Source organism: Quercus lobata, chromosome 6 (genome assembly GCF_001633185.2).
Source record: "Quercus lobata isolate SW786 chromosome 6, ValleyOak3.0 Primary Assembly, whole genome shotgun sequence".
Lineage (NCBI taxonomy): Eukaryota > Viridiplantae > Streptophyta > Magnoliopsida > Fagales > Fagaceae > Quercus > Quercus lobata.
In genome coordinates this window covers 42,844,820-42,864,320 of record NC_044909.1, presented here as the reverse complement: position 1 = coordinate 42,864,320, position 19,501 = coordinate 42,844,820, and the positions used below count along the sequence as shown (strand labels likewise).

Sequence of the window (19,501 nt, the reverse complement as noted above, 5' to 3'; positions counted from 1 at the left end):
ATGATGAAAATTCAATGGAAAAAATCAGAGAAGAGGGAGAGAGAGGCATGTGTGTCCAATTATGATTTCTCCTCCCCCTTTTACACGTTAATTCCCCCTTTCCCAAGAATACAAAATCTCCTAAAAATATTCTCAATAATAATATCCAAATCTAACTAATTAAGGAAAAATATTAAAAATAAAACAAATAAAACAAAGTCCTAATATAACTAGGAAAATGGTGTTTTTCAGCTGGAAATTTCATGCACCAGATCTGGAAGCTTCCGAAAAAAAACCGCATCAGATCTGCGTATTAGAATTGCAGGCAATGGAACATTTCAGAACGTCAGAAGTGCAGGTGCAGCAACTTCAAGCCCGATTTCGACCTTGATGCATCCCGTATCTCTCAAAACTCAAAACATGAAAGTTGTAGAGATTTGTCTTGGAGTTCCATAGCATCTTGAATCATCTCAATCGGAGCTTGGATGAGAGATTTATGCCCAGATTACGAAGCGATGTCAAAGCTGTCCAGAATTTCCCAATTAGCTACGTTTTGCACTTAACACCTCCATTTGCATCCTAAATCAAAATATAAGAATAATGAGTACATTTAGGCACCAAATAAATATAAAAGACTAAAAATTAAGGGAGAAAAATATGACAATTTGCATTCTCATCACAGCCCCTCACATAGTGATAATCAACTTCAATGTGCTTGGTTCTGGAATGAAAGACTTAATTAGAGGCCAAAGCAATAGCAGAGTTGTTATCACACCAAAGGATGGGAACATGAGGAAGAAACAGCTTAAGGTCCTTAAAGAGAGTGCACAGCCAAGCTAACTTTGCAGCTGTGGAAGCAAAGACACAATACTCTACCTCTATGGAAGAATGGGAAACAATGGATTATTTCTTGGAAGACCAAGAAATTGGGCTTGAACTAAGAAAAACCAACATTCCAGTAGTAGATTTCCTATCAGTGGGGTCTCCAGCCCAATCTGTGTTAGAGAAGGCAGAGAAGGTAGGTGGACCAAGAGCAAGATGAATCCCAAAATGTAAAGTACCCCTCACATAACGAAGAACACGCTTCGCTGCCTCCAAATGAGAAGTAGTGGGATGATGCATAAATTGGCAGAGCTGATGTACACTAAAAGCTAAATCAGGGTGTGTGAAGGTCAAGTACTGGAGAGCACCCACCATACTTCTATACTCAGAGGGATCAGGCAAAACAGAACCATCAAAAGGAGTAAGACGTACATTTGGACAACAAGGGGGTCTTCGTAGGCTTAGAATTCTCCATCTTGAATCTATGAAGCACATTAGAGGCATACTTGGATTGGAATAAAGTAAGACCAAATCTGGAAGGCACAATTTGAATGCCTAAGAAATAAGAGAGAGCACCCAAATCTTTAAGCTCAAAAGCCTTACTAAGGGCAGTGACAAGATGAAAGACTTGTGAAGAAGAATTGCCTATGATTATAATATCATCAACATACACAAGGAGATAAATGATATAGTCTGATGAGAGTGAAACACAAATAAGGAAGAATCTGCCATGGAAGCTTCAAATCCAAGATGCAACAACTAAGATGTAAATCTGTCAAATTAGGCTCTTGGGGCTTGTTTCAAGCCATACAAAGATTTATGTAATCTGCAGACATGATGAGGGAATTCTTGAACTACATAGCCTGGTGGTTGCTCCATATACACCTCCTCCTTCAGAAAACAATGGAGGAAGGCATTGGAGAGATCCAACTGTCTGAGAGGCCAATTAAAACTCACTACAATGGAAAGTACAGGCCTCACAATAGCTTGTTTCACTACTGGACTAAATGTCTCAATGTAGTCTACACCTGCTTATTAGTGAAAGCCCTTAGCAACCAATCTTTCTTTATAACGAGCAATGGTTCCATCACTATGTAATTTTAGCTTATAGACCCATTTACAACCCACCAAATTAATACCAAGAACAGCAAGAACAAGACCAAGTTTTCTGTCTTTGTAAAGTAGAAAATTCCTCATCCATGGCCGTAACCCATTGAGGAAACTTACAAGCAATTCTATATGATGGGGGCTCAGTGTGAGTATAATCAATCACAGCCTTATAACACAATTTAGGCTTGGAGATACCATTCTTTGATTTGGTGGTCATAGGATGGATATTCACTGGAGCAATGACAGAAGCAATGGCAACAGGAGGTGAAGATGCAGTGGGAACAGAAATAGAGTGAATAGGCTGTAAAGGAGCTAAAGAAGTAGGAATAGAAGAAATTGGAGGATGTGGAGGTGTTGGGTGAAAGATAGAGACAGGTGGAGATGTAGTAGTAGGAATAAAGGCAGATGATTGGGAGGTTGTGGAAATGTCTGATTGGGGAAAATGACAAGAAGTGTGAGATGAAGGAGTAGGATTAGGATTTGTGGGGTGAGACATAGGAGTAGAATAAGGCCCTAGGATAGAAGGCTGATTAGAAGAGTGTAAATATAGAAGGTTAGAAAGCCAAACATCTGGATTAGGAGTATGAGGGATTGAAGCAGAAGATGGTGTAGAAGAAAAGGGAAATTTAGCTTCATTGAATAAAACATGCCTGCAAGTATATAGGATGTGAGTGAGCAAGTCAAGACATAAGTAACCTTTGGAAATGGTAGAATAGCCCAAGAAAAGACACTATGTGGCCCTATGATTAAGCTTGTGTTTGGTGTATGGTCTAAGAAAAGGATAGCAAGCACAGCCAAAAATTTTAAGAGAAGAAATATCAGGATGTTGACCATAGAGCTTGTACCAAGGAGAACTGAAACCTAATGTAGCAATGGGAAGTAAATTGATTAGAGTCACAGTTGATTGAACAGCAAATGACCAGTATGAAGAAGGTAAGGAAGCCTAAGACAGAAGTGTGATAGTAGTTTCAATTAGGTGTCTATGCTTCCTCTCTACTAAGCCATTTTGTTGAGGAGTATAGGGACAAGAAATTTGATGATTAATCCCATTGGAAGATAGAAAAGATTCAAAAGACTTAGAAGTGTACTCACCTCCACCATCTGATCTAAGAGTTTTAATAGTTGAGGAAAACTTTGTTTTAACCATAGCATGAAACATGACAAATTTTAAGTAAACTTCAGACTTAGCAGAAAGTAAGTACAGCCATGTAAAATGAGTGAAATGATCAACAAAAATGACATAATATTTGTAGCCATTTATTGAATTAAGATGTGTAGGGCCCCATAGATCAGTATGTACAAGTTCAAAGGGAGAATTAGCTACAAATCTTGAACTAGGAAATGGAAGTCTATGCATTTTTCCATGAATACAAGAATTGACAAAATTAGCACTAGTATTGAAAGACAATCCATTATTTTGCAACAAAAGCTTAAGAACTTGAGAGTTTGGATGGCCAAGCCTGCTGTGCCACAGATGCCAACTAGAAGAAGAGAGCTAGACTGATTTGCATAGTTTATTAGGAAGCAAAAGCTCAATGGCCTTGTGAGGATAGATGGGGTACACACCACCTTCACTCTTGCCCTTGTAAAGAGTTTTCCCCATGGCCAAGGCCTGAATGAGCAAGGTGTTTTCATCAAAGTAACACCAACAATTATTATCATGACAAAGTTTATGAACTGAAGCATGATTAGAAGCAATAGAGGGAACCCTAAGCACATTTCTAAGTTGAATAGGAGCATTTGAAGCAGGGATTAAAGAGTTACCTATGTGAGTAATGGGCAAATTCTAACCATTGCCAACTGTGAGATGCTCCTGACTTGTGTAAGGCTTAGGAAAGCTTAAATGATTAAGACTTGAAGTGACATGGTCTGTAGCTGCACTGTTTGCCAGCGAAGGTTGCTCCTGAGCTATCATGGAGTTGGAAGAAGTTGCCATTGCAGCTAGCTTTGTGGGTGGATGCTTGTCTTGATAGGCATAATCCATCCTGTGGTAACAGTCTAAGGCAAGATGACCTGCCTTACCACAAATCTGGCAAATTGGCCTTCTGATCTAGCATTAGAACCTTGAGATTGTGAAAACTGGTTGAAGTGATTAGGTGATGGACCTCAGCCTCTACCTCTTCCATTGTTATTTCTCCCTCTTCCTTTATTATTAGACTAGTTGTGATTATTATAACCACTAGTGTAGTTAAATATAGTGCAATGTCAACTAACATTGCAAAGGTGGAGTCTTTGATCTCCATTCCTTCATTCAATGATTCCTCTTCTGCATTTAACAAAGTAGCCAGTTCATTAAAACTTAATTTGGTGCTTCTGGTTCTGATTGCAGATCTGACTGCACTGAATTCTTTTGGAAGACCTTTGATTGCTACATGAAGTAGCTCTTCATCATCCAAGAATACACCAGCTGCCATAAGCTTGTCCCTTATCACTTTAATCTTCTGTAAATATGCATCCATAGAATCATATCCTTTCTTCACATTATGCACATCACCCTTTAGATTCATCACATGTGACCTTGAGATTGAAGAAAATATGTTTTCAAGAACCTTCCAGACTTCTTGAGCTGAAGAACATCCAACAGTTATAGCCAAAACTAAAAGAGCGAGGGTTGAGCTAATGAAGGTAAGAAGTGCCTTTTTCTTTGATTTCTAGATGAGATAATCTGAATTAAGCACTGAAGTAATGGTACCAAATAAATCCTGAGAAATTTCTTAGGAATAAGTGGAACTTCATCAAGAAGCTCAAACATGGAATAAGTTTCTAACACCATGGAAATCTGATGCTTCCAAACAAAGTAGTTGGAAGAATCCAGTTTAACTGTCATCATGTTTGATATATCTAATACTATATATAATAGCAGAAGCCTTAAGGAGGTGCTGCCACGTTAGGAAAAAAGGCCCCTTAACATGTTGACTAGTATATAGTTTTCCCTTTAAAAAACCATACGGTGCATTTGGAAGACACACTTTCATCAAACGTGTATCTATAAAAACACCAAGCCGCCTATTAAAAAAAAAAAATGCAAACCCTAAAACGCTCTGACTTCCGTTTCTCCTCTTTCGGATACTCTCTTCTTTCGCTTCCTTTTTATTTTCTTAACACCGATGCTTACGATACAAAGATAGAGAAGGAGGAAAAAATAAACCTTGCGATTCAGAGATGAGAAGGAGACAGAGTTGAGAGAACTACCACCAGTAAGTTTTTCTTTTTTTCATTCTTTCTTAGATCTAGGTATGGGTATGAAATATGAATTAGTTTTGAGAAATTTGGTTGGATTGATTTTAATTTAGGTATTTGGGTTACATTAGGTTTTGATTTAATTTTTTGAAATTTGGGGTTATATATGATTTAGGTTTGGAGAGGGAAAAAACAGAGAAATAAGAGAGAACAAGAGTTCGTTATTCGGAAAGAGCAGAAACCTTTATCGGTAATTGTTTTTCTTTTTTTTAATATTGCTTTAAACGTTTGAGTTAATTTAGTATTAGGTTTGGGTATTTCATTGAATTGATTTTGATTCAATATCTGTCTTCCTTTTTTACTTTTCCCCCTTAAACTACACTCTTAGATACCATTTAGAGGACAGAAAAACAGCGAGACGGAGATTGAAGAAGTTTGATTTTTTTTAATTTGATTTTGATTGTCAATTTGTCAATTTGATTTTTTTTTTTTTTTTTCAATTAGTTTGTGCTGGGAATAGGAACAATTAAATAGGAATGTTGATTGAAATCACTAGCAGACAAATAACTTGTGGAGAATGACTTAGTTTTGGTTGATTAGTAGTTTGGATTTGTTTTGATTAACGTTTTTGGAATCCATTTATATATATATAAATATATATATATATATATATATTAATATGGGCATGTTGTTCCTTTGGGAAGGTTACCATGTAAATTTTAAGGATTTCTTTGTTTTTCGGCATTGATAAAGATTACTAATATAGATACTCTTATGCTATGAGCGCATCAACTTTTATATGTTTATCCAAGTCAATGACATGGACATGCAGAACCATGACAAAGATAAGATAATCATGGCCTTTTATGAATCAAGTTCTAATTCAATCAAAAACAATATATCACATGTATTAATCACGACACACATGAATAAATCTAATACTAATGCAGAAAAAATTACTGCAAAATTTTTAATATGAAGAAAAGAACTTTTCTTTCATTCTAAAACGCAATTAACACATTAGTGCTGTTTTGTTCTCAAAGCAAATTGACCTGTAAAATTGTTATGATTTCATTAATTTTTTCCCACCTTTTCCAGCAACCAAATAGACTGTTAGAGTTCTCTTTTTTCTTTTCTTTTTTAAGGCTATGCTTTGTAGCAAATTTGGCTTATTTGTGTTTGTATAGTTTTACAATTCAGTCTGCCTCTAAGATTACATATAGTCTTAGTTTTGCGAAATTTTAGTTGCTATTAGTCATATTTCTATAACTACTAAATTTAAGTCCAAACCGAGTTTTATATATATGGTTTGTGGTCTCTAGCATTTTTTTTTCCTACAAAACAAATACATATGTATAGTTTTAAGTTTGACTAAACCATGTTTCAATAGATTTTCATACTATACGTATTTTTTTAATTTATAAATTGACATTTAATGTAATTTTTCTCTTTTGTTAAATATGGATGATAGAAAGGTTCTAGCGGATGTGAAGATGAGAGACATACTTTGGTTTATGGTGGTTGACTATATCAACAATTACATGTTGGTGCATACACATGTATAGACTAGGTTGCACGGACACGCCATTTTTGGCGTCGTGTCCGCGTCCGACACGTGTCGGACACCGGAACGGGGACGACGTGCCAGATTCCGGTGTCCGGCGGTGTCTCTTTTCTTTTTCTTTTGTTCGCATCTCCGACACGGCGCCGACGCGGCTCCGACACGGCGCCGACGCGGTTCCGACGCCTCCAACACGCCACCAGTGAAAAAAAAAAGAAAAAAATCACAGATTTTGACCGGAACTTACCAATGCCGTTGATTTTGTGATAACCCTAAAATAATATAGCAAGTTTAGAGTCTCTTAGACTGAAAGTTGAAACCACGTCTCAGATCTTCTCAACCCACCCTCCCTCTGTCGCTGCCCTCTGTCCCTCGCCGGAGTTAGATCGGACTGATCGGCGAGCTCCGACGTCAACGCCGTGCCATCTGTCCTCTGTCCCTTCCGATCTCTCTCTCTCTCTCGGCGCAAACCGATCTCTTCTCTGTTCTCTCTGTCTTTTTTTTTTTTTTTTCTTTCTTTCTTTCCGATGTTTACTTGAATCTACTGTTACTTAGACAATGTATAACGCGTTTTGCTTTTGCTTTTGCTTTTGTTTTTGTTTTGTGTTTTTTTTTTTTTTTTTTACTGCTGCTGTGGCGTGTGGCCTGTGTGCCCTCTGTCGTTTTTTTTTTTTTTTTTAATATATATATATTAATATTAGTTATAACTTATAAATTTATTTTTGTATGTCCTGCTATAGTTTTATTTATTTATTAAAGTTAAATATTGTAGGTAATTTTACTAAAATGAATACTGAAAGTGCTTGAAGATTTTGTGTATTATTGTAGTATTTTGGGTGTTAGTTTACTTATTTGTAGTTCTTGCATAATTTAAATTCTAAACATAAATGTATTTTGTCTAAAAATATTAAAAAAATATGCCTAAATATAAAATTTAATTAATTATTTAACCGCCGTGTCCCCGCCGTGTCGTGTCCTTATTTTTCAAAAATTGCCGTATCCCCGTGTCCGTGTCCGTGTCATGTCCGTGTCCGTGCAACATAGTGTATAGAAGGAAATCTATTTATGTGGGTGAGGTTGAACCAACATATATTGAAGACTGAATTATATAATGGATTGAATGGTGTGATTAGAATCCTAACTTTGAATAAGAAAAATCTTTGAAGAGGAATGAGACTAACTTATTACTAAAAATTTTATGATATTATGATTTTGTTTAGCTATTTTATAGAGTTATCTTAGAAGTTTTATCATATCATGTTTATATTATTAGATTATGATAGTAGTAGGTTTAAGCAATAAGTGAAAATTGTAGTACCATACTAATAGAAATTCTTTATAATTCTTTGATTCTATACCTATAATTAAAGGATTTTACATATTTTTCCATAATTAATTTTTTTTCCCCATGTTATATGCTTAATAATCAATGTTGTTTGGTTCTCTAGAATTGGTTTTTTGCTTTGCTTTCTCTTTCATTGTATTTGATAGATAGTATACCTACCAAAAACATAAATGAGTGTCTTATCTTAAGTTCATTGTCTTCTCATACATAACCATCTATTGAATGGAAAGAGTATGGAGAATATGTGTCTAAAATTAATGAGAAAATTTGTGGTTTATATGCATTTATGATTTTTTTTTTTTTTTTTTTTTAGTTTCTTATCAAGCCTCTAAGATACATTTACTTTGTGCAATATATAAATGTTGGGATTGAACGGAATCTACAAAGGTCTATATTTATTCCTCACAAAAGGGACATGATAGGTGGAAAATAAAAAGGGGAAACGATATTTGACCGATTAGAAGAGAGTAGGAACAAAAAGAACAACTGAGATATGAAATGAGCTGATGCTGAATTAGCATCTTCAAATGCACTTGGTTGGATTGTTTTAGATTTAGATATTTGAGTTAGATTTGGTTTTAATGGGTTTAAAATAAATTTTGTTTTGAGTATTTGTATTAGATTTGGGTTAAATTAGTTTTTGGTATCTACCTATGGTGTTTGTAATTAGATTTGTAAATGGAGATATGTGTTGGGTGTTTAGTATGTGGTAAAAGTGTATTTAAATATTATTAAAAAAATTTATTTTCGAATAAATGTAAATAAAAAGGTTCCCACACATAGTGCAGGTTAAAAAGCTAGTTTGATAGTAATAGCAGAGGTTGATTTGTGAGATTGATGGAGGTAGATGTAGATTGAAGGTATGGTTGTGGAGGTTGAAAGCACAGTTGTTGAAGGTGAAGCTGAAGTGGTTTCTGCCATTGCTGCTGGGTTCGATTGCTGCTCTGATACCATGAAAAGAATCTATCTAAGCTTGAAAAGATTGCAACAATGGTGTTCACACAATAAAACACTCAGTGAGAAGCAATAAACGCAGAGAGAAATAGAGAGAAAATTCAGAGAGAGACGAAGAAAGAATAGAGATTTCTAGAAGAATGAATGCTTCACAGTTCATTACACTTGATGTACAATATATATATATATATATATATATTACAAGAGAAACAGTAACTGCCTAATCAGAGATCCCTGAAATCTCGGGATTGATTCGTAAAATGTGGAGGGAAATTAGGAACTGAGTAACTACCAATAACCACCTAACAGACTGATCTAATGAACCAATACAGAAGTACAAAATGCAGCGTATCAATGAACTAATAACAGAAGGACTAAACGCAACATTTCATTAAATACATTTACAACCTTGCATTAAATAGAACGACATCATTCTGTTGCATATCTGGACCAGCCGTTGAGAAACTAACCGTTGGGCATTTGAACCTTATTTTGGTTAGACATTTGAGCAATACTCTATTTGTCTTTGGGTTTACTCTTAACAATGGCAGCAGCATTTGTTGGAGGGGCTTCTCTTGGGGCAGCATTTGGAGAGGTCTTTGCAGTGTTACATGACACAATTAAGGAAGTGGTAGGCAAAGTCCGTAAGTTCAAACCCATTCTTGAAAACCTTGAATCCACGTTGAATAATTTGGCTCCAATGGTCGACGAAATAAGACAATTAAGCGAACAACTTGATCTTCCAGAACTGCAAACAAAGAAATTGATGAAGCATATGGAAGAAGGAGTGAAGCTGGTTCGCAAGTGCTTGAAAATCTGGTGGTGGAATAGCTGTTTCAAAGTAGGTTACTCCGCCAAACTTAAAGAGTTGGATGATGAAATCCTCAGGTTTTGTCAGGTTGATTTGCAAGTACATAACACGAGGAATGTTTTGAAGACTTTGGAACAGGTAAATCATATTGTTAAGAGAGTTGATTCATTAAGGGCGAAGCCACCGGGGACAAAGACCAAGGCCCTGGTGAACGGCGGCCGTAACTATAAGGGTCCCAAGCCCCTTGCCCCACACAAAACTCCCCCCGCTTCTTCTAGTAAGTCGATATTTGCTACACTATTCTCCTGTTTCGGTTGCACTACTTAATGATAGAAGCGAACCAAGCATTCCATAATCTTGTTCATCACGCCGGGATGGTTGATGACGAGGTGTGGTATAAATGGAGGAGGCTCCACCGTGTATTGCTGCTATCATCCTACGCGAATGTGAAATTTCAGGTAAAGCCCAGACTTGTCATCTGGGGCTTTAGTTCAGAATCATTCAGATATTCCTTCATGGTTAGAAGAAGGTTGTCTTATTGTTTTTATTTTTGGGTAATAGGTAAGACTTAGGTAAATGTATTTTTCAAATAAATAGCCACATGGTTAAATCTTAAGAGATAAATTTAATAAAGAACAGTATCTAAGATACTATACCTAAATTTTATCCTTCTTTATTACACACTCTCACTTTTCTGCATTGAACTCGTAACTTGAAGTAACGATTTTCAAGTACAAAAAAGTGAGTATGTGTACTTTGTGTGCAATAGTGTGTGTGAAATAAACATTACTCTTTACATTTCACTCTTTGGTTTGGTGATGCATGTTACTCCTAGTTGTAAGACTTCTGTGTTTAAATGAAGTTGATGATATTTCCATTAAAAAAAAAAAAAATTCTCATTGAAAAATATATAGAAACTATTTACATTGAAAAAAAAAAAAAAAAAAAAAAGTCAGGCTACGTACTTGGTTTGAGAAGCAACTCAAAGAACTTAAAGAGCCTCATTCTATTGACCATTTTAAGCATTTCTAACAATTAGGAAAGTCCATGAAACTAAATCTGATCGAGGCATCCCTTTAAATACCTATTTTGCATTCTCAATACTACTACACTTCGAATGCATTTGAACAAGAGCAATTGCTGTAAATGAAAAGGCATTAAACCTTGTGTGTGTCATGTGGCCATGAACTTGCTGCCCAAGTCGTCTACAACACGATCAGCACAAAGCACTTGCCAAGATCACTCCACAGGTATAAGTGCTTGTGGAGTGTGGGGACAAGGGCCAGGGTTCAAGTCTCCAGGAGAGAGCTTCACACACATATACACTTAGATTAGACTAGAGTAGAATTCTATCTTGTATCAAAAAAAAAAAAAAGTCTCATCACTGATATCATCAATGCCAAGAACATAGAAAATCAGTCTTCCCATCTTCCCTATGCGTTACTAATCTATCAATCATTGTTGTCTAAGAAACAACATCCCTGTCCACCATCTTGTCAAAAATGCACCTAGCCTCCTCTATACTCTGCATTTCCCATACATATTTAGTAAACACTCCAAACCAACTCATCAGAATCCAATCCAATCCGCGTTATATATCCTTGAATCTCCCTGCCCGTATGTAAATTTGGAGTTATAGTTGAGACAGCAAGAACACTAGATTATGTGACCTTATTATTATTATTATTTTTTTTTTTTATGGATGGGATTATGTGACGTTATTCAGTTTGAATTTGAACCATATATTATACTTTATACCTAAGTTATTTTACCAATACTTTTCCCTTCCACGGGAACCCACAAAGGCACTAGTACTACACTGCTACTCCAGTGATGAAAAATACAATAGTACCTACCTTTTTTTTTTTTATTGTACGATATTTATTTAGTTTTAACCATTGATATAAAACATTCTCTTATTTAATTTTTTTTTTTTTATGTCGTAAGATTAAGATTTGGTGACCCTAATCATTTTTTTCTTTTTAAGTAGACACAATTTAAATCTCATATTTTTTATTTGATCACAAAAAATATCATTTTTTTTAAACAAAATTTTATCCGTTGAACTAATTAATTAAAACTCACTATCCCCACCACAAGAAATGACTCACTATCCCCACCACAAGAAATGACACTAAGTACATATTTAACATAGGTCATATCTATTACTTAATTGGCATTTCTTGTATATATAAGTAAATTGCAAACCATAAAACTAGGTAATAATAATAACAAATGATTAATTAAATTATGAAATAAAATAAAAATTATATTAAAGTTACAATGAGAGAAGAGAATTTGAACCATGAATGTCAAGTCATATGCACACCAAGAGGTGCCAACCACTTTTTTTTAGGAACAACCGGTCATGCTTTTTATTGAATGTGCTGTTAAATCAACTTGAAGGACAGAAGCAATATCTGGTAGAACAAATTCCATCCAAACAAAAAAGGAATAAACATTCATGCTCTCCTGGCTAAGGCATATGCAATTCCATTACCTTGCCTGTAAGTGTGAGAGAAAGAAAAACTCTAAAAAGAGTTAACTAGAGATAATGTATCTTGTGCAAGGTGACCAAACACTGAACAAAGCATATCACCCTTACGAAGAGAATTAATAACAACTGAGAATCACCCTAAAAAATAGAATGATTAATCCCAATTTCCTTTGCAAACAAAACATCTCCTCTAGCTACTAGCACTCTGAGACAATATTTTAATTTACTAAATTTTAGATAGGATTACGTTTAAATGACATTGTCCAACGATTCAGTAGTTAGGATCAAAACTTTATAAAACATCTTGGCCTTAACCTTCCGCAGTTAATGACATTAGTCAAATTGTAATTTATATTTATATAATATTTAAAAGTTGAAGCATAGCATTTATTATTGATACGTTTTTGTTAAGCCAGATCGGGGTAGTGTTTCGATCCACTTTGGCCCATTGTGATTCATTTGTCTACTTCAGTCCATTTGGTCTACTTTAGTCCAATTTGGCCACTTCAACCCACTTTGGTCTATTTCAATCTAATTCGACCACTTTGGTCTAGTTCGGTCTACTTCAACCACTTTGCTCTAGTTTGGTTCATTCAGTCCACCTTAGTGATGCTTTGGATTGAGAGGTTTATTATGTTATTAAAGTCTTGTATTTTTCTTTTCCTCCATTTGTAAGTAGTACTAGAGACAAATTTCAACTGCACATTACATTATTTATAACATATTTTGTCTTATATAATAATTGAACGTAAAATGCATTATATTTCATTTAAAAATGAAAAATTTTAAATACTTTAAAATAACAAAATATAGCTTAATTTAGAAAATCTAATATATTGTATCAACTATACTTTATTAGAAAATAATCACATAATTTTGAGAAGTGTTCCGGGTTAACACTTATATTATAAGTCTCAATTTTTTTTTTTTTTTTTCACATATAGCACAAGTCTACCACTAATAAGTACAAATAACCAGATGGATAGGTGAGCAAAACCAAACCATTAATATATAGGTTCCTGTTAATGGGTATCCTTAATTAGGGCAATCATTAACATACTATTTTAGGAAAATTTGAAACCACTTTTATGAAAAATATAAAAAATCTTAAAAAATTAATTTTTTTTCTTTTTTCATTAAATTTTTTAAAAATATTTCTTAAACTAATACTTTTAGGATCCGTTTGGTTTGATAGATTTTAAGGAGGATAAAATAAAAAAATAATAAAATAAAATAAAAAACAAATTTTGTGAATGTTTGATTGGAGAGAGGAGAGAAAGAAAAAAAATTAGTGGGACCCAAATATTTTCTCTATGAACCTACTAAAATGCTATTTCCCCAATTTAAAGAGAAAGTATAAAGAAGAAGAATAGTTAGAATCAAATTACTAAACTACCCCTCTGATGCTTTGGTTTTTTTTTTTTTTTTTTTTTTTTTTTCAGCGTGTGATAGTGATACACATACAGCTTCCTTTTCTTGTTTTTAGCTTCTTTCGGTATGGTTTTTTTATTTTTTTTCCTTTTTGGGTTTTACTGGAACGTGCCTTTCTTTCTTTCTTTTCCCTTTTTTTTTTTTTTTTTTTTAACCGGACACGTCTTTTACTTTGTAACAAACTTAGGTGTTTTTTTTTTTTAATTGGGTATTAATTTTTAATAATAGTATGTGTGTAAATTAATACAAAATCGCCGATTTTTTTCATCCTCCTACTCTTTGTATCCACAAATTTAACTTTTGCCACAAAGACAATATAGCCCTTGCTTTGGACGAAACTTCGTCAACTAAAAGTCTAAAACTCCGAGCTCGGACATTTCTGCAGACGCGCTAGCGCGGAGATGAACTCGTTTGTAAATTTTCTACACGAAAGAAGCAGTGACACTCTTCTCTACTTCCGATCCGTTTCCTTTTTTTTTTATTCATACTTCCGATCCGTTTCCTTGTGCTGAGATGAACTCATTTGTAAATTTTCTACTATATAAGGGAACATTTAGCTTTGTAATTTTCAGGTTTCACTGATAGTTTATTTTACTTGTACTGTGTTGCAACTTTTCATTTATTAGAATAAAATTCTAATTCGTCCTAAAAATTTAAAAAAAAAAAAAAAAAAAAAAGTCTTTGCTTCTCAATTGGGCTTCCAAATACTTTATTGGATATAAAATCGTTGAAATAAAGTTATGGCAGCAGCATTTGTGGAGGGCTTTGCAGTGTTACATGATACAGTTAAGGATGTGGTAAGCAAAACCCGTATGTTCAAACCCATTCTTAAACGCCTCGAATCCACGTTAAATAGTTTGGTGCCTACGGTCAATGAAATAAGACGATTAAGCGAACATCTTGAACTCCCAGAAAGGGAAACAAAGAGATTGATGGAACAAATGGAAGAGGGAGCGAAGCTGGTTCGCAAGTGCTTGAAAATCCGGTGGTGGAACTACGTTTTCAAAGTCCAATACTCTCCCAAACTTGAAGAGTTAGACAAAGAAATCTTCAGGTTCTGTCAGCTTGATTTGCAAGCACTGTGCACAAGGAATGGGTTGAGGACTTTGGTAAATGTGAATATTAATCTGCAGAAAGTGGATTCGGTTGTGGATAGACAAAGGGTGTTGTGCACTGTTCGTGATCCCCCGGATTTTACAGTCGGGTTGGATATGCCAATGAAGGAGTTGAAGACGCTGCTGTTGAAGGAGGAGGTGCAGCTGCTTCTACTGACTGCTCCTGGAGGATGTGGGAAGACCACATTGGTGCAAATGCTTTGTCAGGATGACGAAATTAGAGGTATTTCCATCTCTTTTGTGTGTCAGTGTGTAATTTTTTACTTTCTAATTTGTTAGTGTTTTAGGAAATATAGTTTGCATATTCTTGAAGTTATTTATAGTGCTAGTATGTGGATCCTTAATAGTAAAGTATACCGTTAGGTAGTAGCAAAAACAAAATACATTGAACTTCCTTGTTGAATGACTTGAATCCTAAAATGATATAATGCAGTAAAAGAAAGAAGATGATTAAAAAAGAAAAAATTTAAAAGGCAATTCTCATATTTTCATAATTTGTGGTGTTTCTTTTAATTTTTTTTTTCTCACATCTCACTGTTTGTTGCGATTGGGATTGGGTATTCTGTTCATATGACTGGGCCATTATGTGTGTAATATTATGCGGTATGAAATGTGCGTCTGTGGCAGTTTTCTAACTACATTGTGTTTGGACAGGAATGTTTGAGGGCAATATTCTCTTTGTGAATGTTTCAAAAACTCCCAATGTGAAGGTCATTGTGCAGAACCTATTAGATTATAAGAATATGCAGCCTAATTTTCAAATTCAAAGTGATGAAGATGCAATCAACCAACTGTCACAACTGCTGAATCATCTTACACCTAATCCTATATTGTTGATCCTAGATGATGTCTGGCTCGGGTCAGAATCCCTTCCTGAAAAGTTTAAGTTTGATCTTCCCAATTACAAGATTTTGGTTACTTCAAGAACTGCATTTCCAAGATTGAAATTTACATATCACTTAAAACCACTAGATGATGTTGATGCAATGACTCTTTTTCATCGCTCAGCATCCCTACATGATGAGAACTCTTATATTCCAGTAGAAGAAGATGCCAAAAAGGTACTTTGTCAATCTGTGAGAGATATATATAGCTTATCAATATATATATACACACACACCTGCCAAAATTATGTTTTCATACATAGCTTTGCTTGGGCCAAAAATTACCCCTGTAACCTCCAAACAATAACTGAGTTTATTTGTTTCCTTGAATTCCAGATAGTAAGAGGCTGTGGGGGATTCCCACTAGTCATTAAAGTGATTGGTGGCTCACTCCGTAGGCAGCATGAAGTAGTATGGCACAGTAGACTAACGAAATGGTCTGATGGTCAATTTTATTTTAGTTCTGATACGGAGTTGCTTGCTCATCTTCAAAAAAGCCTAGAATTTTCCGATGACAACGTCATCATCAAAGAGTGTTTCATGGACCTAGGTTCATTTCCCGAGGACCAAAGGATCCCTGCTGCTGCCCTCATTGATATGTGGGCGGAATTGTATGAGCTGGATGAAGATGGCATCCATGCCATTGCCAATTTACAAGAACTCAACATTCGAAATCTGGCTAGTCTTGTGATGGCAAGGTATGCTGGCTTTTTATCTCTATACTACGGTTTTCTTGTTGTGTGATTTCTTCACGTGATTACTGCTAGTTGTATTATGCCGTAAAGGCCCAAAATATTTCTTTTATGGCTTAATTAACTTCTGATGGCATTTGATAATATGTTATTATAGTTTATTGACATGTCAATGGCCAATTTAGGATTTTTCATACCATTGATTTGAAAGGTGATTAACAAGAGCTAGAAAAAAGGAAATTTATGCCAATCAAGAAACAAGATATTCCAAGTTTCCAACTATCGTGCCCTGGCAAAGAGGGGTGTTTCAAATTTTAATAGTTAACACCTGTTTGCATCTAGTCTGGCACACACTTGAATATAATTATTGTAGATAGAAACTGATAGTAGTATCTATTTCCCTTTGTTGTGTCATTATATTCTTAATTTTATATACTTTTCATATGTGAAGCTGAAAATTTTGAATATGGTCTAAGCTTATATTTTTCCCATTCACAGGAAAGATGCAAGTGAGGTCAAAAGCTATTACAATGAAGACTTTGTCACACAACATGATATTCTTAGAGAGCTTGCTATGCATCAGAGCAGCCAGGAGTCTATAGGACAAAGGTCAAGACTGATTATTAACATAAGTGGAAACAATCTACCAAAGTGGTGGACAGAACAAACACAGCAACTCATTAATGCTCGCCTATTATCCATCTCAACAGGTTGGCACATTTTCTCTCTATCAAAGGCACACACAGACATACACAATATGTAATTTACATAATATTGATGGCTTATCACATTGTATAAAATTATTTTTGCAGATGAATTATTCTCATCCAGTTGGTGCAACATTCAAGGATCCAAAGTTGAGGTTTTAGTTTTGAATTTTCATACAAAGAATTATACATTACCTGAGTTTGTGGAGAAAATGGATAAACTCAAGGTTTTGATAATCAATAATTATGGTTTCTTTCATTCCAAAATAAGCAATTTTCAATTGCTTGGGTCTCTACCCAATTTAAAAAGAATCAGATTAGAGAAGGTTTCAATTCCTTCACTTTGCGAGATCCTTGTACCATTGAAGAGTTTGAAGAAAATATCCTTGTTTATGTGTAATATTGGTAAGGCTTTTGAGAATTGTACAATTCAGGTTTCAGATGCATTTCCAAATTTGACAGAGATAAACATTGACTATTGCAATGATCTGGAGGAATTGCCTGCTGGGCTATGTGATATCATCCACCTCAAAAAAATTAGCATAACCAACTATCATAAGTTGTTTGCATTGCCAGAAGAAATTGGAAAGCTAGTGAATTTAGAAGTGCTAAGGCTTAGGTCATGTACTGATTTGTCAAAGCTACCAGATTCAATCAGAAGCCTCCATAAGTTAAGCATTCTAGACATATCTGACTGCCTAAGCATTATGAAGTTGCCAAAACACATTGGTGAGTTGTGTAATTTAAAAGAGCTCAACATGAAAGGGTGCTTGAGATTGCGTACTCAGTTTCCAGAATCAATAATGGATCTTGAGCAGTTAAAGGTTGTGGTATGTGATGAAGAGAGGGCTACGTTATGGGAGCCTATCAAGGAATTCCTCACCGAGCTTAAGGTCGAGGTGGCTGAAAAAGATATCAACCTAAATTGGCTTCCCAAATGATTTCTGAGAATTGTTCTCCTTCAAAAATTTTGTGGGTTCAATATGTTATGTCAAATGGAAATATGCTAAATCACAGTCAATGCCAAAAGTAGCTAATAAGAAAATAATTGGGGGTAGCTTACAAAATAAAGGATTTTTCCAATAATCATTCAATTAATTGGTGGATAGGAATATAATCCAATGTTGTATTGATTAGCTTAGTCTATTCTTTGCTCTTTACTGTCTGAAGATTCTGATTCTGTTATGACCCATGTAATGGATAAATTATTTGAATTTAGTTTTGTGATAGAATAAGATAGATTAATATTGTGATTTATTTGTATTCAATTTAATTCTTATGTCTTAGGATAGGATTATTTCAAATGTTTTAAGATTTGTTGATAAGACTATCTCATCCTTGGCTATTTAAGTACGTTGAAGGTATTAATGAGAATTAAGCATAAAATTAACCAAAAATGTTTATTTCTTCTCTCAAGTTCAAAAGGCTAGTCACCTCAAATTGATTAATCTATCTTTCAATTATCCTAGTTTACAACATTTGGCATCAAAGCCAAAAAACAACACTATCACACACTATCCTCCCATCTGCAACCTACGCCAATCCACATCCACCATATACTTCCAAGCATCTACTGCAATACCTAACCAAAAAAAAGAAAAAAAATTCAAGCAACAACCGGATCTACGAGCACTAGAGCACCCATTCATCAAAGTCTAGATTGCCAAACCTCCATCATATATAGCCCAACCTGTGACCTTCCAAAAAATATTTGAAGACCCATTTGTTAGCAAGCCTTTTTTCCCCAATCCAGACCAGTTCGATTTTGATATTAAAAAAAAAATAATAAAAATAAATAAATAAATAAAGGAGTGCATCTACATATCAAGACTCAAGAGCGTCAATCCCAACAAATAAAGAATGGAGAGCATGCCGGAGAATGTCAACTAAATGTTAAATATTACCAAGGACATGTCCAAAAGCATAGCAAGGATGCAAGATTCATGGGATCAAATGACAGAGGTCTTAGATAAACAATCCAATATAATTTTGGAAATCAAAGAACAATCAAAAGTTCAAGGATCCCATGAAATAAAAGAACACGATGACATATTTGCTTCACCAAGAAACAAAATAACAAGGAAGCGGATATATAAAGTTTCCATAGTAGGGGTAGGAAAGAACAAATTTTCATTATTATAAAATAATAAAAAAGGAAAAATGCTTCGATACCATAGCATGGCAGTAGCTGACTCCAGATATAAGTTGTTGAAAAGCTTGTTGTCATTCCTGGTGGAGTTTAAATGATTCCAAATGCAACTGCAAGCTTCACATTTTGGTAGGAAAGATTTTGCTGTTTATGCTCCTTAAATCATGTAGCACAAGTATAAAGGGTGAATTCTATTGGCTACAGCCACCAAGTGTAGAAGCCCAGATTACTTTATCAAGCTTCTTAGGCATTTTGTTAATCCCC

The 19,501-nt window shown here is 34.8% G+C and overlaps 2 protein-coding genes across 4 annotated transcripts; both read left to right on the top strand.

Annotated features, from left to right (window-relative positions):
• Positions 1 to 4,905: 4,905 nt before the first annotated feature.
• On the top strand, positions 4,906 to 10,372 carry LOC115993690 (protein DA1-related 5-like). Of its 3 annotated transcripts, XM_031117642.1 has the most exons (3): positions 4,906 to 5,108; positions 5,267 to 5,341; positions 8,786 to 10,372. In XM_031117642.1, exon 3 carries the CDS (start codon positions 9,496 to 9,498, stop codon positions 10,087 to 10,089), a length of 594 nt encoding a protein of 197 aa, XP_030973502.1. In that variant the 5' UTR covers positions 4,906 to 5,108; positions 5,267 to 5,341; positions 8,786 to 9,495; the 3' UTR covers positions 10,090 to 10,372. The 3 variants fall into 3 exon arrangements, with proteins under 3 accessions (XP_030973502.1, XP_030973503.1, XP_030973504.1); XM_031117643.1 differs by lacking the exon at positions 5,267 to 5,341; XM_031117644.1 differs by lacking the exon at positions 5,267 to 5,341 and having other exon boundaries at positions 8,781 to 10,372.
• A 3,971-nt stretch (positions 10,373 to 14,343) lies between these two features.
• LOC115993689 (probable disease resistance protein At5g66900) lies at positions 14,344 to 18,461 on the top strand. Its single transcript, XM_031117641.1, has 5 exons — positions 14,344 to 15,028; positions 15,460 to 15,866; positions 16,026 to 16,387; positions 16,880 to 17,091; positions 17,194 to 18,461. The coding sequence occupies exons 1-5, from the start codon at positions 14,431 to 14,433 to the stop codon at positions 18,027 to 18,029; spliced, it is 2,415 nt and encodes an 804-aa protein (XP_030973501.1). The 5' UTR covers positions 14,344 to 14,430; the 3' UTR covers positions 18,030 to 18,461.
• The last annotated feature ends 1,040 nt before the right edge of the window (positions 18,462 to 19,501 follow it).